This window comes from Panthera pardus, unplaced genomic scaffold (genome assembly GCF_024362965.1).
Source record: "Panthera pardus isolate Hobbes unplaced genomic scaffold, ASM2436296v1 HiC_scaffold_17, whole genome shotgun sequence".
NCBI lineage: Eukaryota > Metazoa > Chordata > Mammalia > Carnivora > Felidae > Panthera > Panthera pardus.
The window spans coordinates 107,923,538-107,937,580 of NW_026526732.1; the positions used below are offsets into that span (position 1 = coordinate 107,923,538).

Consider the following 14,043-nt stretch of genomic DNA (forward strand, 5'->3'; position numbering starts at 1 on the left):
AGGAACCCATGACAGTATCAGGGGACTAGCAGGACATACGTGGCAGTTGTGATGCTCACACCACGCGACAGGCTGGCGGGGAACCAGGACCTTCCCAGGCGCTATAGGAAGACAGTTTGGTAACATCTGGGGGAGGCCAGACTCAACAAAAGTGCCACCCCATGTCGGGTCTCACGACCGCTCCCCTGCCGTTTAGGGAGCTCGGTGTGGCTGGTGGAGGTCTCACTTCCGTGTGAACCTCATGACCTTAGATTACATATAAATAATTAGCAGCCAGACTTTTTTCTAAGGTCTGCTCACAATATAAAGGCTGGCAGCGGTGGGATTCGAACCCACGCCCCCGAAGAGACTGGAGCCTTAATCCAGCGCCTTAGACCGCTCGGCCACGCTACCGCACGCCTGCCGTTTGTGGATCCTGCGGGTGATGAGAAACTTCCCTCCCCCCCCTCCCTCCCCGCGATCCTTCCCTGGGGTTCTCCCCCTCCCACGACCCCAGGGGCCAGAACACCGCACACCCCGCGGGGTCCGCACGGGGGGGTGGGGGGCGCCGCTTAGAGCCCCAGCGCCGCAGCGTGCAGGGGTGCGGCCGGGCAGTGCACCCCCGCCCCCCTCTCGCCCAGGCCCGGGCCACTGCCCATCTACACCGTGGACATAAACGTGCGCACAGAAGGGATGGAGAGACGTGTGTCACTTCAGGTAAGTGGCTTCAAAGAGCACGGCCCAGGGGAGCTCACCGTCACTACCCGCGTCCCTCCCGAGCATCCGCGGCCGTCTTGTGTCCAGGGTTCGGTGGCGTAAACACTCCTGTTAGACGTCATCCCGTTTCGCACATCACGAAGCCCTTCCACGAGGCCCTTCCAATCAGGAACTTCTACTCGCAGGAAAACCAAGCGAATCGTTTCCTGGGCTGCCAGATGGCACGTGGGAGGCCTGCACTGAGTCAGGACGCGGTCCGCGTGGCCGGTGGTCTTCCGGGGCCGACCCGGCGGCTCCTTCCCGGTCCTCGGAGGTCCCGCCGCACCTGCTGCCTGGACGTCGGGGACGGGGGTCGCGGCCGCCCGGGGGCAGGGGGCAGGTGTGCGGGGCAGGCGCGGGGCCCGCGGTCCGGAGGTCCCGCGGGGGTCGGGGGGTGGGGAGGGTGCGCGCCCTGGCCCCACGCGGGGCCGACGTGGGGCTGGGGTGAAATCAGCCGTGTGGCGGCGCCGCTCGGGGCGGGTTCTTTCCTCGAGGGTAAACCCCGGGGACTCGGATCGGTCACTGAGACCTGCCGGGGACACAGTGTCCGCGGAGGGCCGCACGACAGCGGGCAGGACCTCCCGGGTCCGGGGTGTGCCTCGGGTGCCGGGGCTGGACCGGATGGAGAGGCCGAGAGGCCCGCCGGGCAGGTGCCTTCTTAGCGCAGCGGGCAGCGCGTCAGTCTCATAATCTGAAGGTCCTGAGTTCGAGCCTCAGAGAAGGCACGCGACTTTTGTCCCCTCCCCACGCCTTGTGGACCAAGAAGCCAGGCCACTACCGCGCCTCAAGACCCGTGACTCACTCCCGCCCTCCACGCCCCTTTTGCCGTGCAGGACACCGTGCTCACAGGTTTGGAGGTTGGGAAGCCGAGATCCCGGGGAGGGGGCGGGGAGACGCTATGGCACCTAACAACCTGCCCCCTGCTCCCCAAAGCCTTCCACGGGTCCCCCAGGACAAAACACGCACCCCAGCCCAGTCTCCCCAGATCTCAACTCGTCTAAATCGCCCAGTTAGGAAGGGTGTGTGAGCGGTGGCTCTACGCGTGAGCGATTCCGGACACAATTCCTCCCCGTTTGCAAATGTGCGACATTCACAGGCTATCTGCTCCCCCAAATGCAGCGGTGGGACAGGCATAGATAACCATGGTAGAGACTCCCCCTGCAAAGCGAAGCCCTTGAGGGAAGAAGGAGGCACCAGTCCTGGGCAAGTTCAAAATGAAGTTCCCCAGTCCCGTTTGGATCTATTTCTGGGCTCTGTTCTGTTCCATTCTATTTTTGCCACCAACACCACACTGTCTTGATCACTATGGCTTTCTAGTAAATCCGAGGTCAGGTAGTGACAGTCCTCGAAATCTGTTCTTCTTCAGTTTTGTGTTGGTTATTCTGAGCCATTTGTCTCAACTTTGGAATCGGTTTGTCAATATTCTAAGTAACTTGCTGGAGTTTGGGTTGGGATTTCCTTGAATCTATCAACCAGGCTGTGTTGAGTCTCGGGTCTGCGGTCCGGGTAGACAGCAGGGAAATGTTTTCAAGGTCTGCAGGTGGAAGTCACCGGGGTTCCCTCCCCGTCCCTGCCTCCCCCCCAGGGGAGCTGCACTCGGGGTTGTGCTTGCCTGACTGGCGGAGGGGGGGGGGGGCGGGGAGGGGAAGGAAGGGAGGGAGAGAAGTTTGGGGAGGGAGGGAGAAAAACAAAGACCCGGAGTTTAGGTCCTTTGGAATTCGGTGCGGATGTCACGCGGGGCAGAGTCCACACGCGGTCTGGGCGCGTCCTCCCACGCCGGTCCCTGCCTCCCGGTCTCCCGCCCTCCGCCCCTCACCTCCGGGTGTCCAGGACCCCTGCCCGCAGACATCCCCCCAGTCCCAGACCCCACCCCGGTCAGTCGCGGAGCCTTTCCGGGGGCGCAGCGAGACCAGGTGCCAGCTTGTGCGCCTGGCTCTCGGCGCCCTGGGTACGACCTTGGGGAGGGGGTGCGGGCCATCACTGGGGTGCGACCTCGGGTGCGGGGTGCGGGTCACCGAGAGGGATGCGACCTCGCGGGGGGCGGGGGGGCGGGTCATTGCAGGGAGGTGCGACCTCGAGGGCGTGGGTCAGGTCACCGTGGGGTGCGACGTCGGGGAGGCGGGGGGAGGGGGCGGGTCACGGCTGGGTGCGACTTGGGGACGGGGGGGTGGGTCACCGCGAGGGATGCGACTTCGAGGGGGAGTCGGGGAGCGGGTCACGGGTTGGTGCGACCTCGGGGGGTTGGGGCGGATCACCGCGGGGGATGAGACCTCGGGGGTTGGGGCGGATCACCGCGGGGGATGCGACCTCGGGGGGTGGTGCTAGAGGGGAAAAGGCGTCCCCGTCGCCAGCTGAAGACGCCCCTCCCTCTCAGGCGGCCCGGGCTGCGCGGGGTGGGACGGAGCAGAGTTCGCCGGAACCGTAAAGCCCCAGGAGGGCCGACCCGGACCCACGAACCAGCTGGGGCGCCGGGGGCCTCTCCACCTCCCCTTCGCCTCCAGCGGGGCACCTGCGCGGGTCCCGGCAGCGCCCTCCGCGCGGGCGTCGTGGATTGGAGACGCGGCATGCCTCGCTTGGCCGAGGTCCACACCCCGGCATCTCGCTCCCAGCTCCTGACCCTCCCTGCAAGTGACTGCTTGCGCAGTGCAGGTGCCGGGTGTCCGGGCGGCGCTCCGAGAGTCCTGCGTGAAGCTCCTTTGTTAGAGACCCCAACTTCGCACATTCGAAGGTGGAGTCCACGTTACAGAAGAGGCGCAGCCCCCGCAAGGTGTGATTTTGGAAGACGTCATCCCGCTGGGGGGTTACGGGGGATGGCGTCGACTTACTGAGGGCTAGCCTCGGCCTGAGAGAGGTGCTGTGGGTTATCCTTGGACCGAACGAAGCGCTGGGAGGCCTAACAGGGCAGAGGCGCGGAGCGTGTCCGCTTCCCACCGGGTCCTGCACCTGCACCTGCTGGGGCGGGAACGTTTAGTCTGAGAGCGAGGACAGACCTAGCACCGACCCCGCTGTGTGCGCAGGCCCCATGGCTTAGTTGGTTAAAGCGCCTGTCTTGTAAACAGGAGATCCTGGGTTCGAGTCCCAGTGGGGCCTCGGCTTTTCTCTTATTGATCCATTAACCCCTTCTGCTCCTTGTTCTGCACTGTATTCAGTGTTTCTATAAATTCTGACACAATCGTTCATAAAGCACTTGTGACCGTGAAATTCTCACTCTCAAGGGAAAGTGATGTTCCTTTATGATCAAAGTGATAACGACTGTAAGAGAGGGAATCAATAGAAATGGACCTCCGGTGACTCTCAGAGCCGAGAAACACAGAAATCGGCAACTCCCTACTTCGCTGAAGCTCCTCCGTGTCCTCGCTTTTTTGGGGGGAGGGAAGTGGCGAGGGAGGGGGGGGGAGACAATATAAATGTTCCCAACTCTTAAAACCTTTTTCCGAACTCCCACGGAATTTATTAGTGATTCTAGAAAACCCAGCATGGTATGTTTTACATGTGATTTTCCAAATACTACTAAATTATAAAATAGTAATGTATATTTTCTTATGTGTCTTCAGTCTTCAAGGGAGGCTTTTAGTCCCCAAGGAACTAAATAAATTGGCCCCACGGGAAACTGAACTTCAGTTCTGCAGTTTAAAACGCAGAACGATCCTACAACGCAGTGATTGCCAAGCTGGGTATGCACTGGAGTCACCTAGGGAACTTGTTAAAACAGTTTCTTGGGACTCATCCCCAGAGGTTTTAATTTGGTGAAGGACCCAGCTGTGTGTACTTTTAGCAATTACCTTTGCAAAACTCCAGCTTAAAATATTGCAGATAGAGCTGAACCCAGAGGGAGGTGGGTGTATGCCCTTCGCATTTTCGTGCTGGTTCACGAACATCCACTTACCCTCCTATCATCAAGTTCGAATTGTGGGACGTCTACAATATTCCAGGTGTTTCCAGACCCACCCTCTCTTAACCCACCAATCCTGTCGAACACGTGTAATAAATAGATCTTTGTCAATATGAAAACAGCCTCGATAATGTTCACAGACACATAGTTAAGGACAAAGTTCAATGTCAAACCCAAGCCTGTCTGATTCTAGAACCCATGCTTTTCTCATGATACATGTCTTCTATTTTATTAGAGTCAATAATGAAGTCTTTGGTCACAGAGCTGAACAAAGTTAACTGACTTGGACTGATCTCAAACCTAGTCAAAAAAAAAAAAAACAAAAACCTAGTCCAATGGGTTTGGGAGCAGGAGATAACTCTGGTTTTTGTTTGTTTGTTTGTTTGAGAAAATTCTTGCCCAGTGAACGACTGCTCAACTCATGTTTGAATCATGGAAGAGGAAAATGTAAAACTAAACCTCAGGAAATGATGTAAGAAGTTCTCCGTGAGGAATGAACAGACCCTGTGAACAAACCGGGCCTGTCTCCTAGGATCTATCTTCTTTTGCCCTGGACAAGCTCTCCTCATCCCCTGCTTCTTTTGATTTAAACATAGTGTATTAGTCAGCTGGGGCTGCTGTAACAAAATATCACAGACTGGGTGGTTTAAACAACAGAAGTTTATCTTCTCATAGTTCTGGAGGCTAAAAGTCCAAGACCAAGGTGCCATCAGAGTGGTTTTCTGGTGAGGCCTCTCCACCTTGTAGACATCAGCCTTCTGCTGAATCCTCACATGGCTTTTCAAGGGGAGAGAGAGACAGCGAGACACTGTGATAGATCTGCTAGCTCTTTCCCTTCTTATCAGGACACCAGTCTTTTTAAGTAAGGGCGCCACCCTTATGACCTCAGTTAATCTTAATTAATTCCTTAAAGACCCCATCCCCAAATACAGGCACATTAGGGGTTAGGGCTTCAACATATGAGTTATGAGTTGGAAGGGTGGGGGTGGGGGGACACAATTCAGCCCATAACAAGCAGGAGAGGGAGAATTGTGTGGCTGAGCTCTGAGGAACAACTTCGTCATGACAGCATCTAAGAGCTGCTAAAGTGCTACCTGCTGAAAAGGGAGCTTTGTGGATGTGAAGAAAGTGTTGAGAAAAAAGTGTTGTCATATAGTCAGCAAGGATTTGGCCTTTAAAACACTTTTTAAATGGCTTTTTCTGTTCTGCCTGGTCCTGAGGAGTGACCTGGTCTGACATATTCTCCCATATCATAATGGAGATAGCTGGAAATTTTCCCAGCCTTTGTAGGAAATAAAAGGAAGACTTAATTGGATTAACACCATCCTGAAGCCAGCTGAGAAAGACATGAGCCTTGTCTCCAAGGAACCTCCAATATGGTTGAAAAGACCAAATAAACACATATCCTAAACACTACAGGCATAAGAAAACCAATGCTTACTCATGACATTTGCAAAGAATTCACTTGGTGTCTGAATTCTGGAAATGTTGTGAGCCTTGGGTACATTGGACAAATTACACCTTTTTAAGCTTCAAGTTCCTCAGCTATAAAATTAGGACATTAGGGGGCGCCTGGGTGGCTCGGTCGGTTAAGCGTCAGACTTCGGCTCAGGTCACGACCTCGCGGTACGTGAGTTCAAGCCCCTGAGCCTGTTTCAGATTCTGTGTCTCCCTCTCTCTGACCCTCCCCCGTTCATGCTCTGTCTCTCTCTGTCTCAAAAATAAATAAACGTTAAAAAAAATTTGTTTAAAAAAATTAGGACATTACGGGCGCCTGGGTGGCTCAGTTGGTTAAGTGTCCACCTTTGGCTCAGGTCATGATCTCGTGGTTTGTGAGTTCAAACCCTGCGTTGGGCTCTGGGCTGACAGCTCAGAGCCTGAAGCCTGCTTCGGATTCTGTGTCTCCGTCTCTCTCTCTCTCTCTCTCTCTCTCTGTCCCTCCCCTGCTTGCACTCTGTCTCTCTCTCTCTCTCTCTCAAGAGAAAATAAACATTAAAAAAAATAAAATAAAATGAGAACATTCATAGTGCCCATCTCAAGGAGTTGTTAGGAGCATTGTATGAGAACATTCGTGTAAAGTGTCTAGGATATATTAAGCTACTATCATCATCATCATCATTAATGCAATATATGCTTTCTGCAAATTGTTGGAGTAAATCCTACTCACCCTTGCTATTACAATGGGACTAATGGGTGGAGGCAGTGACGCCCCTATAATCATAACCCAAACTGTAAGTAAAAGATGGATGCTGTTTCCCCAGGGAGATTCACTTGCCAGGGATGTGCCCCGCCCCGCCCCCAGGGGCCACTGGCATAATGGGTGAGAACTGGCTTTATATGCCTTTGAACCAGACTTGGCACCCAGGCCTCAGGAAACACATTCACCCTACCTGCCGCATCAAGACCCTTAGTGGCTCTTACCGAAGCCGAATCGTACTTGCTTCCCTCTCCCAGGACTTTTGGGATCCAACCCTTTGGCAATCTTTCTCCTGACTAAAAGCTTCTATAGCTAAAGACACCTGCTTAATACAAGTTCAGATGAGAAGAGGTATGTTCTGGTGATGTCTCTCTCTAGTCACACCAGCCAAGAGGGAAATGGGTATTGTTCAGTTTTATTTTGTTTTGAGACAGAAAGTGAAGGTTCCAAACTGTGAACAAGATCAAGCATGGTGAGGCGACCCCATGAGCTAAAAGAATTCTCATTCTGCCAGACCAATGGCTAGCGTGTATCCACTTCAGTCCAGAATCATGTGCAAAAGATCCCATTGTCCAGGAGACAGGAGGAAAGAGAGCAGGTGTCACTAAAAATCAGTTCTCTAAAGGCCAAGACTCTGAAGATAAATGCGAAGATCAAACGTTGTGAACAGTGACCAATAAGCCAACGTATTGAGGATTTTTGGTGGGGGAGGAGATGCTGTGGGATCTTGTTTTATTCTTTTCCTCTGCCATTTCATATGCACATGTAGGAACTTCCTGGCAAATGTAGTTTATTATGTTCTCTGTTTTGTGTTTTTAATTTATTTTTGAGAGAGAGAGAGAGAGAGAGCATGAGTAAGGGGGGCAGAGAGAGAGGGAGACAGAATCTGAAGCAGGCTCCAGGCTCTGAGCTGTCAGCCCAGAGCCCAACATGGGGCTTGAACCAACGAACAGCGAGATCATGACCTGAGACAAAGTTGCCCACTTAACCGACTGAGCCACCCTGGGTGCCCCTGTCCTCTGTTTCCGGAGACATGTTCCCTTACCACTGCCTCTGCCCTGATATCTGTCCTTGGTGGTGAAATAGCAGCAACAAAGCGTCCTAACCATAGATTCAGGTGGTTGTGTGACACTTCATGAATGGGAAGTTGGTCAAGTTGACACAGAAGTGACTTGAGAAGCAGAATTCATCCTCTGGACCCCGAGGACCCTTTGTTACAGGCCAAGCTTTAAATTTACCTTTTTTTAGGATGCGTTTTTTGGTTAAATCACATACTCCTCTCAATCCTCACATACAAGCCCCTTCCTGTCCATTGCATTTCCATTCTCTCAGCACCTCGGACTAACACTTCAGATTTCTCTCCACTGCTTCCTCTGTCTTGCACACATACCTGGCTCCTGATCATTTCCTAGCCGACACTCTCAGCCTCTCTCCCTGGACTCCTGCAGCAAATTTCCAACCGACCCCCCAGTTTCCAGTCTCCTCCCCTCAATCCCTCATTCTGCGGCCCTAGTAAATGTTCGGAGTGCCGCTCCCGTCATTTCACAGCCCTTCTGAAAAAAGTCCTGATTCGCTCAGACCCCTTAACCTCACATTCAAGATTTTCCGTATCCTGGACTCGAGTTATTTCTACAACCTGGTTTTCCACTGCGCCAGTCTATGCATCCTAGACTGCATCATCAGTGCGTGCTTCCAGTTTTCAAAAAAATGCGTCTCTCTCTAATGCCCTTTGTCATCACTTAGAGATCTCAAGATACCCTTCCATCCCTTTTCATTTAATTTTCATTTCTGTTCAAAGTTAAGAAATAAAAGAATACTATGAGCTCGCATCGAAAAACCTTCCTCATCGCTCCTCACTCTTGATTCCTGTTCGCCTGAGGTAACACATTTTTAATAATTTTGGTGTTTTCTTCTATTCACCCATATTTCCTAATAACCAGCTTTCATTCTGTTTGGATTTTTTCACTTTAAACATGATTTGTTTATTATTTACTATGAAAAATGAGAGGGGCGCCTGGGTGGCTCAGTCGGCTGAGCGTCCGACTTCAGCTCAGGTCACGATCTCGCGGTCCGTGAGTTCGAGCCCCGCGTCGGGCTCTGGGCAGACGGCTCGGAGCCTGGAGCCTGCTTCCGATTCTGTGTCTCCCTCTCTCTCTGCCCCTCCCCCGTTCATGCTCTGTCTCTCTCTGTCTCAAAAATAAATAAAACGTTAAAAAAAAAAAGAGAGAAACTTTAACCCTTACATAACAAAGAGAGAGTGAAAGGAAGAGCAAATGAGAGAAGACAGAGAGAGAGCGCTCTACGCCTCACCCTTCGAGTAGTCACACATCACCCTGTTTAGTTACAGCAGCATTGAGGGTTCACGCTTTCGTGGCTGTGTAAACGTTCGTAACGATGGAATCATGTAATGAACCACAGCTGCTTAAAACTCTCCTCTCAGTTCTATCGCAGATGGTACAAAATTCTTTTTTATTTTTATTTTTTTCATTGTTGGAGCTATGCTGTTCGACACTTGCTGTACTCTAGCACGTTCCCAAGACGCCCCATTGCTGTTGTTATGGGATTGCCCCTCATCGCGGGTTCCCTGTCTCCTGGGGTCGTCCTATTGTTTTGTTCTCGCCCCTATTTTGAAGGTGCATAGCTTCCGATAACTCCCTAAGAAATGGTGCCTGGGAAATGGCATTTGGGGTTTTGTTCATGCCTTCAAATGTCTTCTTCTAACTTCATACTTGATTGCTTGGTTGTGAATAGAATTCTAGGTTAGAAATCATTTCCTTGAGAATTTTAAAATCATCGCCCTTCCCTTCTCACTTCCATGGTTGCTGTTAGGAAGTTCAGTACCATTTTTTATTTTGTTGTACTTCATATGCATATTTTCCCCTCTGGAAGTCTTTGGGATCCTGTCATCCTGATTTATCTGGATGCCACCTATATCCTCATTCCAATTCTTGGAGTCCCGCTCTTTCCTCCTCAGTGCCCCGACTTACGAGAGACCTGCAGAAAATTTCAACCCACTTTCTGGTACCATTTTCTGTTTCAGTCAAGGTCCCTGGTCGTAAACAAAGATAATGATTATGATAAGTTAAGCAGAAAGGAGATATTGGAAGAGTGGTAGTTTACAGCGCAAAAGGAGAAGAACCAAACTTGATCAACAAGCAGAAACGAAGGGAAGCAAGACACAGCCAAGATCCCTCTCCAGAAAGACGATGAAGGATATATCCTTTAATGCTGTCACATGGGACATCAGTCAGGGAGGCACCTGCTCTGACAGTCCGTTTCCTCCTCCCCATTCTTTTGCATCATTTTACCAAGATTCAAATCCTGTGTAGAAGAGTCTGACTGACCACATGTAGATCACACGTACCCTTTAGCTCAAGGTTGCTGGGAGAAGAATACACTGCCCACCTCCCAATGGCTTCTTTAATGATACAGAAGAGCCACAACCACTAATGTCCACTAACCTATCACACAGTGCTTTGATTTAGGAAAGAGATAGATAGATAGATAGATAGATACATATAGATACATATAGATACATATAGATAGAGATAGAGATAGATAGCTATAGATATAGATAATATAGATATAGATAGATTTGAAAGCACTTTCTCTACTGAAAGGGCTTTTCAAATGTTACTTTATAATGTTAATTATAATTATGATATTCATTAATGTTATGATTTATATTGAGCATGTCCCCCACCTGTCTCGCATAAAAGTATATTTTTTCTCATGTCTTCAAAACTTCTGCTAACTTGGGGTTTTAAAATCAACCTTATCTTCCTTGATCTTAGCAGGTGTCTCCCATCAAAATTCAATGAAGCACATGAATGAAAGTTTTCCAGAAGATTTAATTCTTATGGGTTTTACCAAATACCCTTGGTTGGATCTCCCTCTCTTCTTTGCCCTCCTGATCTCCTACACGTTGACACTGTTGGGAAATATTGCTATTATCCTGGTTTCTCAACTAGATTCCCAACTCCAAAGTCCTATGTATTTCTTCCTCACAAACCTCTCCTTTTTGGACCTCTGTTTCACCACCACGACTGTACCCCAAATGCTGTTCAACTTGGGAGGCTCCAACAAGAACATCACTTATGTAGGCTGTATGGTGCAGGCCTATATATTTCACTGGCTGGGCTGTACTGAATGTGTCCTGCTTGGCATCATGGCCTTAGACCGCTATGTGGCTGTGTGCAAGCCTCTGAGGTACTCTGTAATCATGGACCACAAGCACTGCCAGCAGCTCTCCAGCTCAGCCTGGCTCATTGGTCTGGCAAATTCACTGCTGCAGTCGACACTCACAGTCCAGCTGCCCCTGTGTGGGAATCAGGGGCTAGATCACTTCTTTTGTGAGCTGCCCGGGCTTATTAAGATGGCTTGCACGGACACCACAATCAATGAGGTCACTTTGGCAGTGGTGGCCACCTTTCTGATAATGGGACCCCTCTCCATGATTCTTGTCTCTTACAGTTGTATTGCCCAAGCTGTATTTCGAATCCCTTCTGCTGATAGGAGACTTAAGGCCTTCAACACTTGTTCATCACGCTTACTGGTGGTGTCTTTATTTTATGGCCCCGGCATCTACATCTACATGCAGCCCTCAGGGGACAGCCCTCAAGACCTTACCAAAGCTCTGACACTGTTTTACTGTGTTATTACTCCTATGGCCAACCCATTCATCTACACCTTGAGGAACAAGGATGTTAAAGGAGCTTTGAGGAGATTTCTGAGGAGTGCCATTTTGTCCAAAAGAATATGAGAAAATGATGCTTTGCTATGAATTGAAAAGCTCAACAATAAACTGAAATATATCCTCCTTTAAATATATGTTTCACCAGAATTGTGCTCAAAAGCCAACTCAAGAAAACCTTCATGTGCTATATTTATCTACACCACTTTTAACACCAGTTATGTTGGTTTATTTCCAACACCAGCCAATTCTCTGACACCAATGGGGTGGCCTACAATTCGATTCAATTCTGATACTAACTACCCAGAGTTAGCATAGACCCCACAACTTAAGGGCTCAGTCCCACAAAAACAGCCTCCACCTTGGATGTCAAGCAGAAGTCCAGGCCACCTACACTTATGACCCACAAACTAAGTCAAGGATTTCTACAACCTCCTCAGGTTTGATAATTGGCCAGAACAGTATATAAAACTCAAGGAAACACTTTTCTTACTTTTACCAGTTTGTTACTAAAAAAACAAAACAAAACAAAACAAAACCACCTAGGAAGTGCTGAATGCAAGAGGTGCATGTGGTGAGGCTTGGCAGGGAGGGGTGGTGGGTAGGGTGTCCATTCATTCTCAGAGCATGACACCTCCCAGCACCTCAATGTGTTTACCAACCTTGAAACTCTCTAAACCCCATTGTTTAGGGGGTTTTATGAAAGCTCCATTACACAAGCATGATTGATTAAATTACTGGTGAGTGATTCAATCTCCAGCCTCTTCCCCTCTGGGGAATCCAGGGAAGGGGCCAGAAATTCCAACCCTCCAATAGAGGTAGTTCCCTCTGGCAACCAGCCCCTTCATCCTGAGGCCATGAATCACGTTATTAGGATAAACTCAAGTATGACTGGGAGGGCTTGTTATGAATAATAAAAGATGCTCCTATCACCCCTATCACTCAGGAAAACACAAGTTCTGTGTCAGGAACTGGGGGCAAAGACCAAATATATATTTCTTTTTCTCACACTTTGCTTGTGAAAATAAGCACCTTCATAAAAAACACATTTACAACAGGTGTTGTTAATTGCAACACATTAAATGTGAATCAAAAATTTGGTATGGTAACTACTTAATTTGGGTCTATTCTTCATAGTCTAAATTATAACAAATTATATTTGAATCAAAAAGTTAACATTTTTAAAAAGCTTTTCATGAAAAATAGTATATTTTTCTGTCACATTTGTAGAAGGGAATTGAATTTATGACAATTGAATAAATGGAATGTAAGACCAAACAAGATGAATAGAAATGATAAAGATGTGTGTCACAAAATAAACATAAAAAGTAAAGTTGTGGTTTTGAAAGTGTAGGCAATAGTATATTTTTTTCTATGCAAAATATAATAATTATGTAATATATACATTACCCTGCAATCACTAAATACGCAACAGCTAATAAATATACAGATAGTTTATGTATGGGGAAACATAGGGAAATATACCATTATGTGACAAAACTTGGTCTTGCAAACAAATTTTTAAAAATGCAGACAAGGTTGCAAACTGACGTGGGTTCCTGGCTCCTTCTGCTAATACAAGCTGGGAAATGTGATAGGTATATGAAAGAAGTTGAGGGGTCTTAGAAAATAACATTTTTTAAATGTGAGAAATAGTTGGAATATGTAAATTAGCTTAGTGCTGTTATCTGGAGGGCAACAGGACCCTAGAGAAAGAGCTTTGAGGGCCAAGACTAGAGGGTAATCTTGGGAAAACCTTCTCGCTCACATGTGACATGAGGGGATCCTTGCCCTCATTTTGGAAAAGCTGTCTGTTGTTCTTTGAAATATGAGGTGGTTACAGCCTTTTGGAAAGCAATCTAACAGGACCTGTTATTATTAAAAATATATATGTTTTTCTACCCAGCAATTTTACTAGAAATAAAATCATCTGTGAGGAGGGCATGCGTAAGAATAAATGCTGCAGGGGCACCTGGGTGGCTCAGTTGGTTAAGAGCCAACTTCGGCTCAGGTCATGATCTCGTGGTTCATGAGTTTGAGCCTGGAGTCAGGCTCTGTGCTGACAGCTCAGAGCCTGGAGCCCGCTTCGGATTCTGTGTCTTCCTCTCTCTCTGCTCCTTCCCCACTTGTGCTCTGTCTCTCTCTGTCTCTCAAAATAAATAAACATTTAAACAATTAAAAAAAAAAGAACAAATATTGCAGACTTGTTCCTTATAACAACAACAAACAGAAATATTTTTTAGGGGGATCCTGGGTGGCTCCGTTAGTTAAGTGTCCAAGCCTTGATATCAGCTGGGGTTGTGATCTCACAGTTGTGGGATCGAGCCCTGAGTTGAGCTCTGCATTGACCGTGGGAAGCCTGCTTGAGATTCTCTCTCTCCCTCTCTCTGCCCCTTTCCTGCACGCTTTATTTCTCTTTAGAAATAAAGAAACGTCAAAACAAAAAGAAATATATTTTAGTATGCTATTGATAGTAAATTAGCTATTAAAATAAATGCCTTAAGACCATTAAAAATAATGCTTAAA

The 14,043-nt window shown here is 48.7% G+C and overlaps 1 protein-coding gene and 3 non-coding genes across 4 annotated transcripts; 3 read left to right on the forward strand and 1 right to left on the reverse strand.

Annotated features, from left to right (window-relative positions):
- Positions 1-311: 311 nt before the first annotated feature.
- On the reverse strand, positions 312-393 carry TRNAL-AAG (transfer RNA leucine (anticodon AAG)). Its single transcript has one exon. It is a non-coding gene; the product is annotated as a tRNA-Leu (tRNA).
- Positions 394-1,387: 994 nt separating this feature from the next.
- TRNAM-CAU (transfer RNA methionine (anticodon CAU)) lies at positions 1,388-1,460 on the forward strand. Its single transcript has one exon. It is a non-coding gene; the product is annotated as a tRNA-Met (tRNA).
- Positions 1,461-3,751: 2,291 nt separating this feature from the next.
- Positions 3,752-3,825, forward strand: TRNAT-UGU (transfer RNA threonine (anticodon UGU)). The gene has a single exon. It is a non-coding gene; the product is annotated as a tRNA-Thr (tRNA).
- Positions 3,826-10,641: 6,816 nt separating this feature from the next.
- Positions 10,642-11,586, forward strand: LOC109259430 (olfactory receptor 2B11-like). Its single transcript, XM_019437059.2, has one exon. The coding sequence runs from the start codon at positions 10,642-10,644 to the stop codon at positions 11,584-11,586; it is 945 nt and encodes a 314-aa protein (XP_019292604.2).
- Positions 11,587-14,043: the final 2,457 nt, after the last annotated feature.